Source organism: Armigeres subalbatus, unplaced genomic scaffold, assembly GCF_024139115.2.
Source record: "Armigeres subalbatus isolate Guangzhou_Male unplaced genomic scaffold, GZ_Asu_2 Contig515, whole genome shotgun sequence".
NCBI classification, from domain to species: domain Eukaryota; kingdom Metazoa; phylum Arthropoda; class Insecta; order Diptera; family Culicidae; genus Armigeres; species Armigeres subalbatus.
In genome coordinates this window covers 366,292-390,821 of record NW_026943277.1, presented here as the reverse complement: position 1 = coordinate 390,821, position 24,530 = coordinate 366,292, and the positions used below count along the sequence as shown (strand labels likewise).

Below are 24,530 nucleotides of genomic sequence, written 5' to 3'. Positions count from 1 at the left end.
CAAAGGGCCGACTTAAAAGATCTCCATCCTGAGCGTTGCCCGGCTATCGCTTTAACCGGTTGCCAGGTTAGATTTCGGTCGACTTCTTTTATTTCTTTATTGAGGCTTCGCCGCCATGAGCCTCTGGGTCTGCTTCTGCTGCGCTGTCCCGCTGGGTTCCAGTCTAATGCTTGTTTACAGATTTTGTTTCCGCCCCTACGTAGAGTGTGGCCAACCCAGCCCCACTTCCGATCTCGAATTTCTATTGCTATCGGCCTCTGGTGACAACGACGATGGAGCTCATTGTTTGGGATCCAGTTGTGAGGGCACCAGGCCCGAGTTATATACCGCAGGCATCTGTCAATGAACACCTGCAGCCGTTGATACACACCATGTTTCACTATAACAGCACAGATTTCACGTTAGAGTTGAAAATTCGTATTTCACTCATCTGCCTTTTTTCCAGATATTTCTTAAACTCGCAAAGGCAGCCCTTGCTTTCTTGATCCGTGCGCCTATGTCGATCTTGGTACCGCCGTCTGACGCCATTTGGCTACCAAGATATTGGAAGCTTTCAACATTCTCCACTGGTTGCCCGGCTACTGTGAAACTGGAAGGAGTCACCGTGTTTACATCCAACGATTTGGTTTTGTTGACGTTGATGACTAAACCTGCCGAAGAAGAGCACTCGGCAAGGTCGTTGAGCTTACTCTGCATATCAGAGCGCCGTTGCGCGAGGAGTGCAACGTCATCAGCCAATTCGAAGTCGTTTAGGTGCTCCATGGTTATAGGCTGCCATAACAGCCCGCGGTTTGGTTCACGGTCAATCGCATCTACCAGAATCTCATCGATTACGATGAGGAACAGTAACGGTGATAGAATACATCCTTGCCTCACACCAGCTACGACCCGGATAGGGTCGGACAGGACCCCATTGTGCAGCACTCTACACGAAAAGGCCTCGTACTGTGCTTTGATGAGGCCGATGATTTTCTCAGGAACCCCCTTGCGTCTCAGGGCGCCCCACATATTCTCGTGATTGAGACGGTCGAAAGCTTTTTCGTAGTCAATGAATACCAAGTAAAGGGACTCTTGGAATTCGTTGACTTGCTCCAGAATTATGCGGAGCGTGACAATATGGTCCACACAGGATCTTCCGGCACGGAATCTGGCTTGCTGCCGCCGGAGAGTCGCATCGATCTTCTCCTGAATCCGGGTTAGGATAATTTTGCACAGAACTTTGAGAACGGTACACAGCAACATAATGCCTCGCCAGTTATCGCATACAGCCAGGTCACCTTTTTTGGTCACCTTCACTAAGATACCTTGCATCTAGTCGACCGGGAAAGTTGCGGTGTCCCAGATATTACGAAATAAACGATGCAGTAGTTGAGCGGATGTCATGGGGTCAGCTTTGAGCATCTCGGCTGATATGCGGTCGACCCCTGGGACTTTATTCGATTTCATGCTTTGGATGGATGTTTGAATCTCTAGCAGTGATGAAGCTTCGGTATTGACGCGTGTTATACGTCGGATCCTAGGCAGATCATGCCGAGGTGGTGATGGCCTGGTTGGCACTTGAAAAAGTTGTTCGAAGTGCTCGAACCAGCGTTTCAGCTGGTCAGTTGGGTCGGTCAATAACTGATCATTCGCGTCTTTCACAGGCATCGTTGCATTCATCTTCGCCCCGCTTAAGCGTCGTGAGATATCGTAGAGGAGGCGAATGTCCCCGGTTGTGGCGGCTCTCTCTCCTTCGTCGGCCAGAGAGTCTGCTCACGCTCGCTTGTCCCGTCGACATGAGCGTTTTACTTCCTTCTCAAGAGCCGCGTATCGTTGACGGGCTAAGACTTTGGCTCCTCTGGTTTTCGATCGCTCTATCGCGGCTTTGGCTTCTCTTCGCTCCTCTATCTTCCTCCAGGTCTCATCGGTGATCCATTGTTTTCTCTGGGTGCGCAGTTCGCCCAGATTGTTCTCGCTGGTGGCGATGAAGGCATTTTCGATGGCGATCCATTGGTCTTCCACGCTGCCAGCTTCCGGAATATCTGCAGCACGCGTCTCCAGTTCTTCAACGAAGGACCGTTTCACCGTGGCATCTTCCAGTCGGCGTGTGTTGAATCGTCGTCCAACTCTTTCCTCCTGCCGACGAATCCGCGCAATGTGCAGGCGTATTTCGCCGATGAGGAGGTGATGATCAGACGCGATATCGGCACTACGTTTATTCCGTACATCGAGAAGGCTCCGTTTCCATTTTCGGCTGATGCAGATGTGGTCGATTTGATTTTCTGTAAAGCCGTCACGGGAGACCCACGTGACCTTGTGAACCGGTCGATGAGGGAAGAGCGATCCCTCGATCACCATGTCGTTATTACCACAAAATTCTGCGAACAGCTCTCCGTTTTCGCTCATTTCTCCGAGACCGTCCCATAATGCGCTCATGGTTCGAGTTGTCGGATCCGATCTTCGCATTGAAGTCGCCCAAACAGATCTTGATATCACCCTTCGGAATTCTATCTACGACGGCATTGAGTTGACTGTAGAAGTTCTCTTTGTCTTGCAGATCGGCAGCATCGGTTGGCGCATAACATTGGATTATAATAAGGTTTCGGACCCGTGTTCTAAATCTGGCAACGATTATCCTTTCACTTATAGGTTCCCACATCATAAGTGCAGAGTGTGCCTGAGCGCTTAGTAGAAAGCCAACTCCGCGATGCCGGGGAGCGTGTTCACCTCGTAAACCAGAGTATAGCAGAACTTGTCCCGACGGCGTTCTGTGTTCTCCAAAGTTTGGCCAACGGACTTCACTCAGTCCCAGGATCTCAAGCTTCATGCGGCGTGCCTCATTGGCAAGTTGTGCCAATTTACCCTGCTGGGCTAGGGTTAAAACGTTTCATGTTCCTATTCGTGTCCGTTGTTTCGCGATAAGAGTCGTCGCCGTAAAATCAGTCCGTATTCTTTTATTATCGGATTCTCGAACAAATTGATGTTTCGGGAACAGTAGGTTGTTGGCCCAAGGTTCCCTATCCACCGGGATGGGGCTGCCATCTTAGGTATAGCTTCCGGGGAATAGCATTTCATACTCAGCCGCTGGATGCCAGAACAGACGCTGTTGGAGCCGCACCTCCTTGGTGGACAGACGCTCGATCAGTCGGGTTAAATTTGTTTAAAGTTCCACCCAACACCAGGACTAGGCTAGTGCGCTTTGAGCGGCACACGGTCGCTTTGATAGGGCCTGCTTGGGGACACATGCAGCTTTTTATAGAAGTTCAACAGAGCCCACTGTCGAACCCCACCACATCCTAGGCATACCCTACAGGACGCACTATCTCACTCTAGCTGATGTCAGAAGGACAACAGTACGCAACCCTTAGCTGGCGGTCAATTGTCATCGGTAGACCCGTGGAAGCGTGAGTATTGGAACTTGTGAGGACCAGAGCTATGTTAGGCGCACCTTCCCGAATGTCAACTCACCATTTCGCAGCCCTTGCAACCCGTGTATGTGGGTGTAATGTTCCAAGTATCCCAAAATAAAATATGTTTTCAGATAATGTTAAAATAAAATTTTGGGGGAATCGGATACTTTCAATGTGGAATCGGGACCCATATGTGCGATGATAGAGCGAGTCTGTCCCTGCAGGAGCACAAAATGTTGGCTTTTTGGGAATTGGGGCGCAAGCAGTGCGAAACTGCGCCTGCGGGGACACAAAATGTTGGCTTTGGGGACTGTAAAGGTGTGCGGTAACATAGCGCACTGTTTTTAAACACATACACACTCACATCCACAAATATCGCACCGGTTGGGAGATTTAAGGATCGGTCCGAGGATCGATTCGTGTGGAATATCCGCTGACACTTCAACCGACTGCTGACCAGCATCGGTATCGTACAATAATATCCTGTTCTGAAAACAATTTTTCAGAATCCTGCACAGATAAATCCACTTTCAATAGATGCAGGGAATCAGTTGCTCAGCTAGCGTTATTAAATGCATTTTTTACGTCTATTGTAACCAATGCACACTACCTAATGCCACTCCTATTTAGTTTAGACTACGCGCTATCTCAGCTGTGTCCATTACCGACCGAATTGTTTCGAAGGTAGAACGGCCTTGACGGAAGTCATACTGGTTGCTTGATAAGCCACCAGCACACTCCGTATAGTCCCTTCAATCTTTTCAGGATCACCCTCTCCAACAAATAACCAGTTATGTCGAGTAGGAAAATTGGTCCGTATGCTGAAGAATCTCCGGGGGATTTCCCAGGCTTAGGCAATAGCACCAACTTCTGCCGTTTCCAGCGATCTAGGAATTTCCCCTCGTTCCGGCAACGTTGGAGGCAGCTCCTGAATATATCTGGAGCGGCAAGAAACGCGTGCTTAAAGACCAGGTTAGGAATACAACTCGCCTGGTACCTTATTTAGAAGTTTTCTTGCAGCAGCGATAAGCTCGTCGTTAGTCACTAGCGCAGCGGTACCATGTCCACTGACTCGTGGACGTATGTTGTAGTGGGCCAGTCCGATGTGTTAGGCGTCGGGAAAAAACCTTCGACGATTCTGACTAACATATCCGGGTATTTCTCAGAAGGTGTGCTGTTGGTAATAGCCATCACTATCATGTGTGCATCCCCCATGGAATATTGTTGGCCATTCTACACAGCTCTTCAAAGCTCTCTTACTGCATTTGATATCCTAGTTCAGAGCTTTGCTCGCTGTTTGGAACACCCGACGACACCAGCCTGTACGTGTTCTGGCACGTTGCGACCTTCTTTTAGTTCTAAGACAGATTCTGCGATTCAGCTGTCGTGCTCGTCCACCAGTACACCGGTTTGCCGTTCGTTGTCTATCTGTGGGCAAGTGTCGCTACATGGGTGAAAGAAGGTTTCTCTCCCGATCTGCACGTCTACGCAAATCTTTACTTCGTGTGTTAGGCACTCTCCTTATCTCGGCTATCATAGACTGCATCCTTCAGGTCATCGAGCTTATCGTTCGTACGGGCATTAATGCTCATCAGGCCGCATTGACTTTTTTGTCGCTTCACACGCAGATGTGATTGCTTATCGGCTTCAACCGGATAACTCTATTCCAGATCACCATGAAGCCAACTCCACAACTTGAATAAAGTGCTTGCGATGGGATCACAACTTGGAATTCACGTTCTCCAGTTTTGCACCACCATTCTTCCTGGATTGCTGCCAAGCTTACGCCGACTTTCTGTAGCTCACGAGCCAGGAACAAAGTTCTTTCGTTTCAATATACTTTTTTCCAATCGTTGTGCTTTGTCCGTTACCGGATGTGTTGCCGTGCAATCCATCCCTAATAATTTTCAATTGGATGTAGCTATTAAAGCAGAAAAATGTATCACAATTACAGTTCTGCAGCAAATGATAAATTGCTTCCTTTGTTCCATTATATTTGTAAGAACTAAAATTTACCGTTTTATCGTAAATTTTGGCGTCTATATTTTAGCTTAGCTTAGCTTTGACTGACTACACATATCTATGGTTGCTACTCCGTTATTGACCAGAATCAGTGAAATTGCACAAAGAATCAACTAAATGATTGACTGGGATTGAAATAGCGCTCCCTCTTTTCACGCTCAAAATTCCAAATAACGCTCCCTCTTTTTACGCTCTGATTCCATTTACGCTCCCCCGTTTTGGGCCAACCAATTTACAGACCTTCGGTTACGCACGTAGACCCTATAGCCTTTCTCCAAGAATTTCTTGTATGGCTGAGGGCTTACTCGAGAGATTTCTCCGATAGCGCAGAACATAATATGGTCGGGGTTCTGCCGAAACACATCAAGCGCCAGGAAAAAATCACCCATTTTTCTGTCCAAACTTTCGTTTAGCGGATTTAATTGATCGCAAATCGTATCGAATATCCCCCAACTTCATAACTGAGGATATCATACATTAAATATACGTATGAGTTGATATGAAATGATTCCCGTGTTTCTTGTGCGAACAAAATATTACAAGTCAGTCAAAAATCCGCTTGGTGCGGTTTGGCTGAACCCCGACCATATGTTCTGCGCTGTTATGTAGTGATCACATTTGATTTCAAGGTGCACAAAGAGCATGTACCACTTTTGAGACAAGTTCATAGACCCATGGTTACGAGTGTAGACCTGAAGGCCTTTTTCCAGAGATTTCTTGGATGACTCGGAACATATACTGTGGACGCGTTCTATGCTAAGTACCACAAAGAGCATGTACCATATTTAAATTAGGATAATAGGCCTTTGGTTACGCGAGTAGATCCTTAGGCTTTGCACGGTGAGCACCTTCAATTCTAAGAAGCGCAAAGAGCTTATAGCATAATTGAAACTGGTTGAATGGTCTTTGGTTACGCGTGTAGACTCTTAAGTCTTACTTCAAAGATTTCTTGTATAACCATGGACATAAGTTGTAAACCTTGACAATGTATATGAGTTTCTGGTTCCAAAACTGTCAAAATTATCCAAATCGGTTGAAAATTGTTGATGTTATGAGAATATCAATTTATGGGAACACGGGTACCCTGCCGGTGTTTTTTTGTTGGCCGCATAAGGGTTAAATAGCATGTAGAAGTATTCTTCCGAAAAAAATATTTTGGTTGTAACCACTTTTCTTCGGTGGGCTTGAATTCTCTAACCTCAAAAAACCATTGCACTGGAGTCGGTTTTTACGTGGAGGATACGTACCGGGTTAATCCAAAAAAGGTGTAAAAAACGCCTTAAAAATTCCAACCGCTTAAAAAACGACTTCATCGAAAATTGATTTTTAGCCCAGTCTAGCGTACTGAGGGTCATGGGTTTGAATCCCATCGAAGGAAGGTGGTTATACCTCTTACATTCTTCAAATCAAAATTGTTCACATAATGTATATATTCACATAGGAGTTGTTCAGAACATTGTAAATTATGTGCCGACTTTTTCGAAAAATCCACGTAAAAAACCGCGTAAAAACGACCCACGTAAAAAGCGACCCCAGTGTTATTAATGTCCATGTCCAAGATCAATACCCGAAAAATAACAACAATTTGTTAGAAAACCTTCGATGGTTTGAGAATTCGGCATCTAATTCGAAATCTGAACCCTCTAAAAGTTCAGAATTCCACTTGTAATTTTCAATTGTAAAAAAATCTTCTGTTAGTCTGTTACTTTTTAATTCTTTTCAATTCGCATGAATCATGAAATGAGATAAAATTGATGTTTTGTACTTCCGGCTTAAAACATAAATATAAAAAATAATAATCCTAGTAAAAACAAAACGAAATCCAGAATTCAAGTACGAAAAGTGTTCTTATGAATACGAATATTCTGAACCAGTTATATAATAATCAATAAAGCAGTGAATATATGAATTTGATTATGAGTGGTGCTTTCACCCTCCTGGTAATTTGCACTTAATATTAACATTATCTTACAATCGTCCGCTGTCGTTACCTTCAACGTTGACCACGAAACACGATTCATCGCACCCCATAACCACCAACGCCTTATCCTTAACCTTTTGTGCTACAGGAGGTTCGCCAGCTTCGATTGGTAATGCAGGTGGGAGGCAAGAATACGCCGCATATCGATAAGCTGCAGGAAAGTTGGGTGCCTCTTCCCATCGCCGTGAGCCTGGGGAACGTGCTTTTCTATTTTCATCTGAGTATCTTTCCTTGTTCTACATTGTAGTGCCAGCCATCTCATCGTCGCGACGCCAAGCAACACGGCTTATCATTGATGGAATAGAAAAAAAATGACATTTTTTGCAAGCCGTGGTTCACACTTGACTGTGACATGTGCGTGCCATGAATAAACCTTATCTGGTAAACTTTCGTGTGGGATTATCCATCGAGCGGCCTAAATTTACCCACAGCGTACACTGAGCATAGATTGAAAGAAGGTGTGTGAAGTGCAATCGAATGAATGAATGGACGGTATTGAATGAAGAATGGTATGTTTTAGCGCGAAGCATGAATAAGTTTATCAAATCTGCATGAATACATCGTTATTTAGTATAACAATAACATTTCAATTTATCAGTAGTAGTAGTAGTAGACAGTTGAATTAACTACGAATAATTTAAAACGTTTCTTAGAATAGTTTTAAGTAGTTTTAACGAATGCCCCTCAATCAATTTTATTACCGGTACAATCATTCATCGAATATCGCTTATTGGCACATATATTGTTCACCCACACAATCACTAGAAAGATAATCTACAAACTAGACTGAAACAGAGATGAATCTTGGTCACGCAGCAAAACATCTAGATCCTAGAGTTGTACCCTTCATATACAGCATCACAACCACCACTACCACCACCATCACCACCAGCCCACTCCAGCCAAAATATCTGCAACAAACTGAACAACAAATGGACCAAATCGATACTGTTTGCCATAGGCTCTATTCGTTTAGCTTCGTTTTTCCCTTTTAATATACCACCAGTTTGTTTTGAAAGTATCAATGTCGCCGTTATTTGGAACCTTCCTTTTATACATCCCAGATGCCATGCATTTAAACCCATTTATCTCTTAGATAGCGATAGGTTTCACTGGGCACGCCCGCGTTTCGATTTTCTTCTGCCACTTCTTCCACTATTTCCCACCAAAAAAAAAATAACGTTTTTTGGCGGACTTTCTGCATGATTTTCTACCATAGTTTAGTTACGTATTTTATGTTTTGCGTATTGATCAGTCAATAATAATAGTAACTTCTACTAATACAAGCTTAACTAATCTTCTAACATTCGTAAGGTTACAAATGGTGCAACAAGTCTCATTATATAATCTTCTGAACATTGTATCTAAATGTAATGATTTTCACTGGTAGTTTTTCATACAAAATGGTCAACTTTGGTGCTCTAGATCTCAGTTGCCCGTGAACCGATTTGCTGAAAATTTGACCAGAGCTCAAATATAAATTGATTTTTTTTTCTATGTTGCGACCATATTAATTCACAGTGTAGAACAACATTACGGTAATACGTATACCAAATGTATTGTTGGCAAAAAAAATAGTTTTCAAATATCTTGAAAACTACCACTCTTAGTGTAAAGGTATCTTCAGCAAACTTTTCTGGATTGCTAAAATACGCGTTTTTGATGAACATGTCATTAGTCTACAGCTCATAGAGTTCAAGACATTTAGGTAAAACATTTTTGCTAAAAATCATTTTGGTATTACCGCAATCATTTTTACCCTGAAGGATCATTCGTGAAAAAATCTATCACCTTAATGTGGCCTTATGTGCGACACTCACACCTATCAAGGCCAATCCTCGAAAAGCCGGTCCTGGAAAAGCCCGGAGTTGCACAATAATCGATTAATTTGGTGAGATTGTTTCAATGTACTTTTATTAAAATTTCAATTATAAAAGAAACTATATACGCGCTGGATTTCAAATCCGAAAGTTTGTCTGTGGATCCATTATCCATTTGATAATGGTAGCATAAACAGGCGGGCTTATTGTAAGCAAAAATGATTTCGGACTGCTCATGAAATACCAGGCAGTCTGAAATGGGTCACTCGAGCTACAGTAGAGCTAGCACCTTCTAACTTCCGGACTAAATCTGACTGTAATAGTTAGCTTTTTTCCATAACATGTAGTGGGGGTAGAATGGACACACACCGCAATAATTGTTTATCCTGTGAATCAATATGGTCGCAATTTAGTTATTATTCAACAAATTATATCTGAGCTCTGGTCAAATTTTCAGCAAAATCGGTTCACGTGCAACCAAGATCTAGAGCTCCAAAGTTGACCATTTTGTATGAAAAACGGCAAGTGGGCACTTTATTATGCCGGCTAATCTATCTTAGTAAATGGAGTTACTTAACTCTTTTTAGACGGTTGAATACATTCCACTAAAAAGAGCTTGAAATATTTTTTCTGAAAAGGGTTTCCGTGAAATGTTCAACAAATTTGACGGAGAAATTCCAAAAAATTTCCCGTGGAATTCCCAACGATTTTTCTATAAAAGCTCAACTAATTTCCCGTGGAAATGCTTAGGATTTTTCCGTGTAAATCTCAACGAATTTTTCGTGAAAAAATCATCGAATTGATCGAGAAAATTGCAACAATTTTCCCATGGAAGTTTGAACGAATTTTCCGTGGAAAAAATGGTAACTTCTTTAAAGTTTTGAGAATTCTTTGGAATTTCCAAGGAAAATTGTTTGGTATTTCCGTAGGAAATTCTTTGAAATTTACATGAAAAAATATTCCTAATTTTCATGAAAGATTGTCTCAGAATATTTTCTACAGGAAAATATTCAGAAAATTCACGGAAAGTTTTTACACAAAGCATTTTTCAGATTTTCCGCGGGAGATTGTTGAGAAAAAATATTTTACGGGAAATTGTATGAAATTTTCGTAGAAAATTCATTGTAATTTGCACGAGATTTTTTAAAAATTCTATTTTTTGGAAAATTTTTAGGTTTTTCCCCGAAAATTTAACTAAATTATTCAGAACTTTCGAAGAGAGAGATCGACTAGAAGATTTGTTCTGGATTTTTTTGGCTTTCTTAGTCTCATGTATTCAAAACGATGGGTTTTGTTTTGCCCGACGTTTAGGTCTTTTATTTGGGCTTTTTCAAGGGTGAAACTGTCTTCCGTTTTTCGTTTTTTGGTTTGCAGTTTTTCATGTAGGGAGGGCTTCTAGAAATTCTAAACATGTTTAACACATGGAAACATGTGTTACTAGAAGCCCTTCCTTCATGAAAAACGGCAGACCAAAAAACGAAAAACGGAAGACAGTTTCACCCTTAAAAAATACCAAAATAAAAGGCCGAAACGTCGGGCAAAACACATCGTTTTGAATACATAAGACTGAGAAAGCCAAAAAAAATTCCAGAATTATTCAGAACTTCTACGTTTTTTTTTTAATTTTACGGCGTTTGGCTGAAATGAATTTTTGGGTGAAATGGTTATACAACGGAAAACAGTTTGGCCAACAATTTCATTTGGTCAAAGCGACATATGACTGAGTTGTTAATTTAGCTGAAAAAGCAGTCTTCCCCAACACGTTATTTTGCCAAATAAGTTGTAAGGCCGAAAACGTCGTTTGGCCGAAATGTTTGTTTGACAGAAAGGGCCATTTGATCAAAAATGTCATTTGGTCCAACGGGCAAATGTTGAGTACTGAACGGGTTACATGGTCAAAAAATCCACCTGTTTGGCCAAATAACATTTTCGGCCAAATGGCCTTTATGGCAAAACAACCCTTTTTGGTCAAACGACTTTTTGGTCAGTCGAACGAACGACATTTTCGGCCGAATGTCCATTACGGCTGAATGAAATTTTCGGCTAGATGAATTGTTGCTTAATGGTTTGTTCGGTCAAATGACATGTTTGGCCAAACATCTTTCGGCCAAATGATCCTACCTGTCGTCTAGCCGAATGTCAATCGGCGAAAAGTCATTTATTCGAATGCCACTTGGTTAAATAACATGTTAGGCCGAAAGTCATCTAGTCAAATTACATTACAAATTACATATTTCGGTTTAAATAAACGTTTGTCTGAAACGGAATCAGGTCGAAAATAGTTTGACCGAAAATTACGTTTGGCCGAAAGCGACAAGTAGTCAAAAGGTACATTTGGCCGAACTTGTAAATTGACTAAAAAGTTATTTGCCCTAACAGTTCATTTGGCTGAAGATGTAATTTGGCCGAAATGGTCGTTGGCCGGAAAAGTCATTTAGCCGAATAGATCATTCGGTAGAAATCGTCGTTTGGCAGAAAAAGCCATTTGCCTCAAAAATGCCCTTTTTGCAAAGCAACCAGTTCGACGAAACGGCATTTTCTGCCAAATGACCTATTCAGATGAATGGATTTTTAAACAAAAAATATTTTGTATGGAAAAAATCTTACAAATAGGGCTCGAAAAACCCGGAAAACCCGGCAGAACGACACTTTCGGTCGAATGCTCATCTTATCCAAATGACCCTTTCTTCTTCACGACCATTTCACCCGATTGAACTATTCGGCCAACTGTTTTGTTTTTCAACCAAAGCAACTGTTCGACCAAATGATTTTTGCAAAATAGATGGGCTTCAGTCAAATGGTTTGTTTTGTCAAACTACATATTAAACCAAACAATTTTCAGCCTTACCAACAAACAATTTTAGCTATATAAGCTATCGAGGACTAGTTTTGGTCATAAGCGCTCTATTCATCTTCAATGTTTGTTGGTTTGTGGCCTTCGGCAAAATGCGAAAAGACTCTTCTCTGTTAAAAAATCCTGTTTCTACGTATATTTTTTTGGATTTCAACGGGAAATCCTTTGAAATTTACATTCGATGTTTTCTACCGAGAAATCTTTGGTATTTCCACGAAAAATTACGGGAGTTCTAACGTGATGTTCTAGGGATTAATTGGAAAAAAATCTACTGAAGTTTCACTGAATCTTCGGATTTTCCACGGAAAATTCAAATAGTCAAGCTTATATATTTTTATATTTATGTGGTATTTGGCATAAAAAAATTCGATCTCGAAAAAAAAATCCTAGTCCCAAAAATTTTGGAAGTTCCTTAACCATCATTATTTTCATTTTTTTTTATTCGGAGTAACACCAAATGTCGACGTTATATGCACTTCTAAGACATTTGGCATAAAAAATCGATTTCTAAAACAAAAATCCTAGTCTCAAAAACTCATATTTCTTCGAAATTTGTTTTAGAGGTAACCTCGAATCTAGGCGTTTCATGCATTTCAAGGGCATTTGGCATTAAACAAAAAAATTGATTTCGAGATTTTCCTATACCAAAACCCTCTCCCCCCTAAGGAAATTCTTGTGTTTCGAAAATGTCAAACTTTGACCGCTTTGGTCAAACTTTTAACTAAGTCCAATTGAGCTGAAATTCTGCATGCGGACTTTTTTTTTGAGGAGATGAAGCTTTTGAATACTACCCGTTGTTGAAATTCGATGGTCAAATTTTTCACATACATTCTATTGGCACCCTGAGCTCAGTTATTACAAGCCAAAAGTATAACAAATTTTTATTCGTTTATCGTGAAAATTATAACGAATTTCTCTTGGAAATTACAACGAATTACCTTTTAAAATTTGTGCATGTGGAAAAATGGAAATTCTCCGAAATTCCAACAATTTCCTCGAGGACATTCAACGAGTTTCCTTGAAAATTCCATTAACATTTTAGAAGGAAATTCCAACGAATTTTCCGTGAAAAGGCTAACAAATTTCTCGAGGAAATACCCACAATTTTCCCTTGGAATTTACAACGAATTTTCCATTGAAGTTCTAACGATTTTCCGTGGAAAGTTCAATGAATTTCTCATTTCCAATTTTCTTAAAAACTTTAATCGAATTTCACATGAAAATTCGAACGCATTCCCGGATGATATTCCTACGAATTTCTCGAGGAATGTTCGACGAACTTCCCGGGGAACTTCAAACACATTTACCGTGAAAATTAAAAAAAAATCGTTGGGAGCTCCAACGATTTTCCTGTGGAAATTCCAACGATTTGCCCGTTGAAATTTAAACAAACTTCTCTAGAAAATTGAAATAAATTTCTCTTGAATATTTCTTTGAATTTCCTGTGGAATTTTCAACGTATGCCTGAAGAAGATAAGTTTTTGAAATTCATTATTCTGTGGCTGTAAGTTTCGAACCAAATGATATTTCTTAAGCAGGAATCTCCTTTGAATGTGGACGATGTGTGAAAGCAAGCGTTCATGCATTTTTTGAATGTTCAGATACATACAATTACTATGCATTGTTGCACCATTCGTAACGTTACCCCCCTTAGTACAAACTATTACTTTTTATTACATCTTCCGATTCTTTCATTAAGCTTAATGATTTCTCTCACCTATAGAGAGTTGTCGTTTTATCTTCACTTCGATAACATTGCAACCTTTTTCCAAACTCGTTTTATGTTGATTGTCTTCCTATTTTGTTCATTATTCGTTATTTTGCTCTTATTTCGTTACATTTCCTCTGCCTCACTGCTCAACGTGCGTTTCTCTCCCTTTTCTCGTTGCACACCCTGCAGAAGAAGATCATGATCCTGATATGTCTCACCGTACTCGGTCTCATTGCGGCCTCGTACGTCAGTAGCTACTTTATGTAAAACGTCTCAGCACCAGCGGCGGCAATAACAACCAACAAGAGCACCATCAACAACAACCACTATTACTACAACCACTACTAATCCGCCCCGATCAAATCCGGCAGGAAAACAACTGATAGAGACGAAGAATCAGTCAGAAATCTGAGAATTCCAGTAGGACTACCCTACAAAACAGTAGCATAAAACAACACCATCACCACCAACATCATCAACAACAACTATCAAACAGAACAAATCTAGTATTACATCGGCGTTGCAGTGCCCCCAGTCGGGAGCAAAGCGAAAGATATCATCATAAGCAAAATAGTCATATAGATACGAAACAAAAGTAATCGCTCGGTATTAGCATTAAGCACAGTGTCTCTCAATCTCTCACTAGTGTCTCGGTAAAAAGTTGGTCATAGTGAAGAAAAGTTGAAGCAAATCTCTTCAATTTATGATCCCTTAGTTAAATTGTTTGTTATTTTCACGCGTTGTTCCCACGAGTATCGAAGAGAGCCAATGCCAAGTGAAGTGCGCTGAGAATGGAACGCTCCCACACCACAGATCCGCGTAATAGCCACCCTCAACAACTGCAACCACCACTGCATTAGTATGCATACTAACACTACACCACATACGGTCGTGTGTTGCTGCCGCCCCTGCGTTCTACCAGACAATGACACTTAAGGACTCACAACTGAAGTCTGTGATGGAGAAGTTCAACTGACGGAGACGATGCACCGAACTTTACTAGAACCCAGCAAAACTCTCCTTGCATTTATTGTAAAACCACTACTAACCCGTGCACAAACCGCAGCATCACAACAACCAACAAATGAAAACGAAAAATTGATATCCGACCGGAGTCCGATCCGAAACAAGTGCACAAACCCTCACAGAGTGTCCATCTCTTGTAATGTCTGTCGTTGTCTCTGTGTACGTGTGTATATCCTTCGTATCTACTGTTGCAAGCTCACAATAGAATTATCCCGGACGGCACGCGTCGTCACCACTACCACAATCACCAATATCACTAAATAAGACAGCAGACTAATGCAACCCCCTCCGTAAACAAGAAAAAGTGTCAGTGTAGCGAATGCCCCCTTTCAACCATCACCATTACCAACAGCCAACAATACTACCGCTCTACTACTACTACCACCACCACCCCACTACCACGTACTACTAATGCTAGTACTACCACTACTCGTATTCGAGCAAGTCAATAGCCCGTGTAAATTAATCAGGTACATATCTTAATCAATATTTATTCGAATTGTATAAGTCTTATGAAAAAAAAAACACCGTCGTCAATTTTGAGTAGATTGTAATTTATTATTTTAATTTTTGTTAGTGGAATTTTAGAATCTCACGGGTTTTTATTCGAGGAAATGGACGGAAAGAAATCTAGGATTAAAATAACTATCATGGCGGGTTGTCAAGATCTGTTGTGGCTGATCATAAATGTTCGAATACATTGTGAATGGAATTGTACAATACATATTAATATTTGGAGAAGAAATACGAAATAATACGAAATACGAAATTTTCTGTCGTGAATTCTGAAAGAATTCTAAGAAATGATACAGTGTTTCATCTGCTATTTTACACACAAATTCATCTAGAAATTCCTGTAGGAAATCTTTTTGAAAATTATTTAAACCTTTTTCCATAAAATCCTTAAAAATCATTCTAGTAATAATTTAATCTGTGAATTCTTCCAAAATATCCTTCATCATTTCTTCCGGAAATTGTTCCTTGAATTCCTCCGAAAATCACTCCAGGATATGCTCTGGATATTCTTCCGAGAATCCTTCCAGGACTTCCTCACGAGTTTTTCCGGATTTCCCTTCAGGTGTATCCTGTAGGTAATTCTGGATAAATTCCTGGAGGAATTCTTGGACATACTTGGACATAGACGAAATTTGGAGGAATTCCCCAAGGTTGTCCTGGTCAAATTCCTGGAGGCATGCCTGGAGAATGTTATTAAGGAACCTTTTTCATGGTGAAATTTTTGGAAGAATTTAATGGAAGAATACCTAAGAACATTCCTGGATTCAGGTGAAAATTTTGGATGAATTCCAGGAGGAACTTCTGATGGAATTTCAGTAGGATCCACTGAAGGAATTCCTGAAGTAACTCTTAGAGTAATTCCAGCACTAACTCTCGGATGAATTCCCGGAGGAACTACTGGGAGGGTTTATAAATGAAAGACATTTCTGTATGAATTCCAGAACGAACTCCAGAAGGAATTTCTGAGGAAGTTCCAGGAGGAACTGCTGTAAGCATCCTTTCAAGAGGCTCGGAAGCCTCCTTTCAAGAGGCTCGGAAGCCTCCTTTCAAGAGGCTCAGAAGCCTCCTTTCAAGAGGCTCAGAAGCCTCCTTTCAAGAGGCTCGGAAGCCTCCTTTCAAGAGGCTCAAGCCTCCTTTCAAGAGGCTCAGAGCCTCCTTTCAAGAGGCTCAGGAAGCCTCCTTTCAAGAGGCTCAAGCCTCCTTTCAAGAGGCCTGGAAGCCTCCTTTCAAGAGGCTCAGAAGCCTCCTTTCAAGAGGCTCAGAAGCCTCCTTTCAAGAGGCTCCAGAAGCCTCCTTTCAAGAGGCTCAGAAGCCTCCTTTCAAGAGGCTCAGAAGCCTCCTTTCAAGAGGCTCAGAAGCCTCCTTTCAAGAGGCTCAGGAAGCCTCCTTTCAAGAGGCTCAGGAAGCCTCCTTTCAAGAGGCTCAGAAGCCTCCTTTCAAGAGGCTCAGAAGCCTCCTTTCAAGAGGCTCAGAAGCCTCCTTTCAAGAGGCTCAGGAAGCCTCCTTTCAAGAGGCTCAGAAGCCTCCTTTCAAGAGGCCTCAAAGCCTCCTTCAAGAGGCCCGAAAGCCTCCTTTCAAGAGGCTCAAAGCCTCCTTTCAAGAGCTCAGCCTCCTTTCAAGAGGCTCAAGCCTCCTTTCAAGAGGCTCAGGAAGCCTCCTTTCAAGAGGCTCAGAAGCCTCCTTTCAAGAGGCTCAGGAAGCCTCCTTTCAAGAGGCCTGGAAGCCTCCTTTCAAGAGGCTCAGAAGCCTCCTTTCAAGAGGCTCAGAAGCCTCCTTTCAAGAGGCTCTGGAAGCTTCCTTTCAAGAGGCTCAGAGCCTCCTTTCAAGAGGCTCAGAGCCTCTTTCAAGAGGCTGGAAGCCTGCTTTCAAGAGGCTCAGAGCCTCCTTTCAAGAGGCTCGGAAGCCTCCTTTCAAGAGGCTCCAGGAAGCTTCCTTTCAAGAGGCTCAGAAGCCTCCTTTCAAGAGGCTCAGAAGCCTCCTTTCAAAGGCTAGGAAGCCTCCTTTCAAGAGGCTCAGAAGCCTCCTTTCAAGAGGCCTGAAGCCTCCCTTTCAAGAGGCTCAGAAGCCTCCTTTCAAGAGGCTCAGAAGCCTCCTTTCAAGAGGCTCGGAAGCCTCCTTTCAAGAGGCTCAGGCTTCCTTTCAAGAGGCTCAGAGCCTCCTTTCAAGAGGCTCAGAAGCCTCCTTTCAAGAGGCTCAGAGCCTCCTTTCAAGAGGCTCAGGAAGCCTCCTTTCAAGAGGCTCAGAAGCCTCCTTTCAAGAGGCTCAGAAGCCTCCTTTCAAGAGGCTCGGAAGCCTCCTTTCAAGAGGCCTGGAAGCCTCCTTTCAAGAGGCTCAGGAAGCTTCCTTTCAAGAGGCTCAGAGCCTCCTTTCAAGAGGCTCGGAAGCCTCCTTTCAAGAGGCTCGGAAGCCTCCTTTCAAGAGGCTCAAAGGCCTCCTTTCAAGAGGCTCGGAAGCCTCCTTTCAAGAGGCTCAAAGGCCTCCTTTCAAGAGGCTCGGAAGCCTCCTTTCAAGAGGCTCGGAAGCCTCCTTTCAAGAGGCTCGGAAGCCTCCTTTCAAGAGGCTCGGAAGCCTCCTTTCAAGAGGCTCAAGCCTCCTTTCAAGAGGCTCGGAAGCCTCCTTTCAAGAGGCTCAGAAGCTTCCTTTCAAGAGGCTCAAGCCTCCTTTCAAGAGGCTCAAGCCTCCTTTCAAAGGCTCAGAAGCCTCCTTTCAAGAGGCTCAGAAGCCTCCTTTCAAGAGGCTCGGAAGCCTCCTTTCAAGAGGCTCAGAAGCCTCCTTTCAAGAGGCTCCAGCCTCCTTTCAAGAGGCTCAGAGCCTCCTTTCAAGAGGCTCAGAAGCCTCCTTTCAAGAGGCTCAGAAGCCTCCTTTCAAGAGGCTCCAGCCTCCTTTCAAGAGGCTCAGAAGCCTCCTTTCAAGAGGCTCAAGCCTCCTTTCAAGAGCTGGAAGCCTCCTTTCAAGAGGCTCAAGCCTCCTTTCAAGAGCTCAGAAGCCTCCTTTCAAGAGGCTCAAAGCCTCCTTTCAAGAGGCTCAGAAGCCTCCTTTCAAGAGCTCAGAAGCTCCCTTTCAAGAGGCTCAGAAGCCTCCTTTCAAGAGGCTCGGAAGCCTCCTTTCAAGAGGCTCAGAAGCCTCCTTTCAAGAGGCTCAAGCCTCCTTTCAAGAGGCTCAGAAGCCTCCTTTCAAGAGGCTCAAGCCTCCTTTCAAGAGGCTCAGAAGCCTCCTTTCAAGAGGCTCAGGAAGCTTCCTTTCAAGAGGCTCAGAAGCCTCCTTTCAAGAGGCTCAGAAGCCTCCTTTCAAGAGGCTCGAAGCCTCCTTTCAAGAGGCTCAAAGCCTCCTTTCAAGAGGCTCAGAAGCCTCCTTTCAAGAGGCTCAGGAGCCTCCTTTCAAGAGGCTCGAAGCCTCCTTTCAAGAGGCTCGGAAGCCTCCTTTTAAGAGGCTCAGGCCTCCTTTCAAGAGGCTCAGGAAGCCTCCTTTCAAGAGGCTCAGAAGCCTCCTTTCAAGAGCTCAGAGCCTCCTTTCAAGAGGCCTGGAAGCCTCCTTTCAAGAGGCTCAGAAGCCTCCTTTCAAGAGGCTCAGAGCCTCCTTTCAAGAGGCTCAGGCCCCTTTCAAGAGGCTCAGAAGCCTCCTTTCAAGAGGCTCAGGCCCCCTTTCAAGAGGCTCCAAGCCCCCTTTCAAGAGGCTCAGGAAGCCTCCTTTCAAGAGGCTCAGGCCTCCTTTCAAGAGGCTCAGGAAGCCTCCTTTCAAGAGGCCTGGAAGCCTCCTTTCAAGAGGCTCAGAAGCCTCCTTTCAAGAGGCTCAGGAAGCCTCCTTTCAAGAGGCTCAAGCCTCCTTTCAAGAGGCTCAGGAAGCCTCCTTTCAAGAGGCTCAGAAGCCTCCTTTCAAGAGCTCAGAAGCCTCCTTTCAAGAGGCTCGGAAGCCTTCTTTCAAGAGGCTCGGAAGCCTCCTTTCAAGAGACTTGGAAGCCTCCTTTCAAGAGGCTTGGAAGCCTCCTTTCAAGAGGCTTGGAAGCCTCCTTTCAAGAGGCTTGGAAGCCTCCTTTCAATAGGCTTGGAAGCTTTCTTCCAAAAGGCTTGGAAGCATCCTTTCATGATGCTTGGAGACCTCCTTTTAGAAGCGTCTTTTCAAGATGCAAAGGGAGCCTCCTTTTAGTAGCTCGAAAGCCGTCATTTTAGAGGCTTGAAAGTTTCTCTACAAGAGGCTTAGAAGCCTCTTATCTAGAGGTGCGGAAACCTACTTTCAAGAGATTTGGAAACTCCTTTCAAGAGCTCGGAAGCCACTCTTTCTTTTAATAGGCTTAGAAGCTTACTTTCAGGAGGGGGTTCCTCAATTAATGCAAAAATTCGAAGGGGTACCCGTCAAGAAAAAGGTTGAGAACCGTATCTAGTGGATTTTTCGGCGAATCTTCCGAAATTGCTTTTGAGAGGAATTCGCGAAGCAATTGCTAGTGCATGTGCCTGAGGAATTTTTAGTGGAGGAATTTCAGAAGGAATTCCTGGAGGAATTCCTGAAGGTATTTTCGAAAGAATTCCAGAAGAACTCAAAGGAAGACATCCTGAAGGATTTTTCAATGGAATTTGCAATTACAAATTCCAAGTGACTGCTGCATCATTGGCACTCTATAATTTCAAAGTATTACGGACGTATGGAGGAAAGCGACATAATTATTTGGGGGAAATGACGACTTTGGCAGATTTTGTTCTTTTATTGTCAGGGGGTTTTTGTTGACTTATTGATATGCAAAGAATGGTTAGGCCAAATTTGAGCATACTTAGGAAAAAAACCCCTGCAAAACTTGCCAAAGGCATCATTTTCCCTACTTACGAGTTTCATTCGATATTTGGTTGCAGATACATCACATTTAGTGTTTCCAATTTTTGTATGAGCGAGAGAACGACATTGAGCCAATATCTTCACCTCCGCTTAACCTTTACGCGATGCTTACTCATACGCTCAAAAAGGGTTTATTGACTAAGCGGAGGTGAAGGAATCTGCTCTAAGTATTGCTAATTTTTGTAAAGAAGGCGAAAAGTACTCACATTTAGTGCTCAGTGCGTCTCCATTCAGCCCATATCTGTAGATGAAGAGGTCCCAAAACGGCAAGGCAATACGTCCTAGTGGGACTACAATGTACTACGCGTCTCCACGCACTGTCCATACCAGAATGTTGATTCGCCAACGCGTGGGGCACTGTCTGCCAGCTAAAAGGCATTTGCCGCATGAGTTTTATACAAACGAAATATCATAACTCTTTTGAAATGTGAATATTATCAATATGATTGAGATTTTCTACAATTTTTAGAAGGCATCAGCTAGCATATTGTTTAACTGTTCCATGAGGTAAATATACTCGTGAAAATCGTTACAGCTGAGACATTAAACCAGTCTCTTCTTCCCCAACGTCGCCAGCCATGTAGTCTGTGGAAGGTCCGCAAATCATTACGATTTAGGGTTATTAATTTTTGTATGCACCTGAGCGGTTCTCGCATGAAATGCACAGTTCGTCTAAAAAGTCAAAAAGACACTGATTTGGGATAGTGTATTTTAAGTATAGTTACCGTTTCAAAGAATAAAGATCGTAAAGAGAGGAAAAATTTGTGTTTCAGTAGATAAGAAAGTTATTTTGAGCTTTCAGTGGAATGTCTTTACTTGTCTTAAGACGAGTCTGTACAATTCCATTTAATTCCACCACTTGATTGTACTTGTACCGATACGTATTTCAGTGTCCTCAGTGTCTCTTAAGTCGAGTCAAGTACGAGACACTGGAGACAGCCTTACTGTTGAGGTCGAATTTTAATGGAATTGTACAAACTCGTCTTATGACAAGTGTTTCAGTAGGTTTTAATTCATTATTTACGGGTTCTTCGAAGATATTTTTCTGAAATTAGATATAGAAGATATTTTTCTGAAATTGGTTAATGAATATTTTGAAGTACAAACAATATTTATGCCCAATTTTAGCACAATTGGTTTCGAAGAAAAACATTCTAATAAAAGATTATAATTTATAAACGTCGTTTATTCTTTCAAGTAAAAAAACTGTTCTTTCCGCTGATCAGCCCAGATAGATCTTGCAACCCGTGTAAATCGTTTGATAATAGCATTTCTCATTATCTTGTATATTTAGTATCGACACTTATAGGTTTAACAACATCATATTTATTTTATGTTTTGCATCGCATTCAGTCATCTCGAATACTGTAAATCTACCGCATTTGAAAATTCATATCCAATTGACCACTTTGATTGTCCAATCGTATTAGAACTTGAACACGTATTTGTTTGTAATTACCTCCAAAACAAAAAAACATCATTTCCCATCATTGTGTATAGATACGACATAAATATCAACCATCCTTGTTTAGTTATTCTCCCATTCGCCCTGTCCTTGCATAATGTAAAACTACGCTCATGTGCCCCTAAAATCCCTTATTGATAATTGATATTGTGCATAAAAGAGAATGATCGTGTAAGTAAATACAGTAAATATGAACATAACATAATGTAAGTGTTGTGCGATCGAATGAAGAATGCAAGTAAAATAGTTTTTAACAATTATTGTTATTATGGTTTTGTGGGCAAATAAGTCAAGCAAACGAACAAAACTACGCTAAATGTAGCAGCCAGAAACGGCGTGTGTTAATAAATGCAAGTTAGTTTTATGAGTTTTATTTACAATGCAAAAGTATTCAAACTGTACTTTTATAATTTAATATTTTACTTTTAGTTTTAAAAGCCTGTTCCTGCGGAATACAACCAACTTTGATGATCAACTGATTCGGCACTCATGTGTTACATTGTTCAGAAGTTTGCCTATATTTATTGATATAATGTACCGCTAACGATTCCATAGTAGTAACGACCAATAATTGTTGGATTGGTATGCTATCATTGGAGTTCTAATTCGAAGACGTTAAACATCAAAGTTGCAAGAGTTGTAAATTAGTAAGCGTCGTAATTCACACTCGTGTTAAATCGATCATGTTGAAGCCGAATTAAGCGAATTCGAACAACTATCGAACAAAACAAATGAAATTTAATATCAATAAATGAATAATTCAATGTTTAAAACATATTTTTATTTGTCTTTTTTCTTATTCACAAGCTCTTCTGTTACACTTTTCTGTTGTGTGCAAGTTTCGGTTCTGAAGGTTTTTTTCTTTCAAATACGACAGTCTAATAAGCTCCACGCTGCCGTAATGATTTTTTTTTCGTTCACTTTTTCTCGATAGATGCCAACTAATTACGATTTGGGACTTTTTCTTCTCTTTTTTTCATCTCTTGTTCTTCCACTGTCGCATTCCGAAAACTATTTCCATACTCCAACCCTGCGAATATACTTTCGGCACACGTGAGAGCAGAAGAAGATCATTATCCTGATATGTGTGAGCATCCTTCTGATAGTGGTTGCGTCAACAATTGCCGGATATTTCGGTTTTTAAATCAATAAGCAAAGCATCGATCGTATCGTAATCCAAAAGCAGAAAAAAGACAAAAAGAAAAACGAATGTTGAAACGTAATGATTTTTCGAGATACACACGCCCACAGCCAATTCAAACCTAACGATATCAACAGTTGCCAACGACAGTGATGATGGTGAGAAGGCAATTAGCCTACAGGAGAAGCTATCGTGCGAATTCCAAACGTTTTTTCTTCGGTTTCCCTGACGCATCCACATTTCGAAGAGTCAGATTTGTCCATTGTCGAGGCTTCAGCGGTTATCATCGATGTCTGGAGAACACTAATGAAGGCAGCAGCAACATCAATACGTTGTCTGCATCATCGCTTTGCTCAGAAAAGCGGGGAACGTGATATATTTACCATGCAATTCGTAAGTATTATTACTGATAATAGAACTTTTGATTGTAGGTCCTTGGAAAATATCTCAAATACATAAATATATCTGGAGAATACTAAATTTATTTAAACAGATACTACAAAGTACTATGACGAATGCAGCATATTCTTCGCACTTAGGGTCTTGTTCTGAGCACTTTGTATTTGTCATAGAAAATCAAACACATAATATATGGCAGTTCATGAAAGCCCAAATGTAGAATTTTTTTTTTCATACTATGTAAGTGTTCAGGGTAATACACAGGATTCTGTTTTTACACTATTTACATTTTCTCAGTTTTGTGCTCATCTATAATCACGGTGTCTTTGTCCGATGAGGCTTATTTTCAAAAAATCAGTATCTCCAAAACACCCACTACCAAGTGGGTGTTTCAGAGATACTGATGTTTGAAAAATAATATTTCCCCATAGAGACACCGTGTAATGTTTACCGTACATTAATTACCATCCGATTTCTCTTATAATTATTTAGGATTTTTAGGAACAAGTTGCATATATTTTGGTGGTAAATTGACGCTAGGCAATCAAAAATACGACCGGAAAAAAATCGTGTAAAAACAGATTTCTGTGTAATTCCAATATTTCGTAAAAACTGTTGCAAAAAATGCGCAGAATTTGGAGCGGTCACGGCGTGTGAGTATCAGCTTTAAAAGCAACTCTGTTATGCTCTTCCTTCATAATAAAATAAAGTAATTTTCGTGCCAAAGCGTAATCTGTTTTGAAGCTTTCATAAGGATTGTAGGTAGGCATGGTTTCTTTGTCAGATAGAATGCATACAGTAGACGATATCGCAAGACGATTTCACAAGCAAACTTGAAGGAGGCGCTTGGCCTTCCATGCCATGCATTGTTCGATTGTTATTATAGAATACAACATGTTGCACACATATGCAACTGATATCTAATTACCATAAACATCTTTCAAACTAAAACCTACAGGAAATTTTGAATTGAAAAAAAAAAAAAACTATGTTTTTAACAGACGTTGAATTTCGTGTTTAGAATCCTCTAACACACACACATGAGCCCTTATTATCATAGGGATATAACTGCATTGATCGATTTGTTTTAGATGATGTTTTTTCTTTTATTAAAGCGAATTGCGGAAGTTTGCCATAGATTTAATGGTTCGATGTGACAAATGATGGTTTAATCTTGCACCAGAAGCAACAAGCACGATGATACTGTCTATGATCGCATATCAGTCCCATATGAATTTTCGTTGTTTTCCAGTTCAAACTGTTAAATAGAAATGCTATTTAACTATCGAAAAAACCAAATGCAATTCTACGGTTGTTTGTTTTTTCGTAAATTACATAAATAATATAATTGTTACACACTTAAGTTTTTTCACCGATCTCGG

At 41.5% G+C, this 24,530-nt stretch overlaps 1 protein-coding gene across 5 annotated transcripts in view; it reads left to right on the top strand.

The window, feature by feature from the left end:
* Positions 1-24,530, top strand: part of LOC134204299 (syntaxin-1A) — a 93,540-nt gene that overhangs the window by 52,076 nt on the left and 16,934 nt on the right. For 2 of the 5 annotated variants that reach the window (XR_009977828.1, XR_009977827.1), the window contains exon 7: positions 22,672-23,142. The exons of 1 other annotated variant lie outside the window; for it this stretch is intronic. Coding sequence is in view for 2 of the 4 variants with exons in the window: in XM_062679121.1 (XP_062535105.1) it covers positions 13,967-14,044 (78 nt within the window). In the remaining 2 variants the exon portion in view is untranslated. Of the gene's footprint in view, positions 1-13,966; positions 14,123-22,671; positions 23,143-24,530 lie in introns of those variants that run through there. 2 more of the 5 variants (XM_062679121.1, XM_062679119.1) reach the window with 2 other exon arrangements.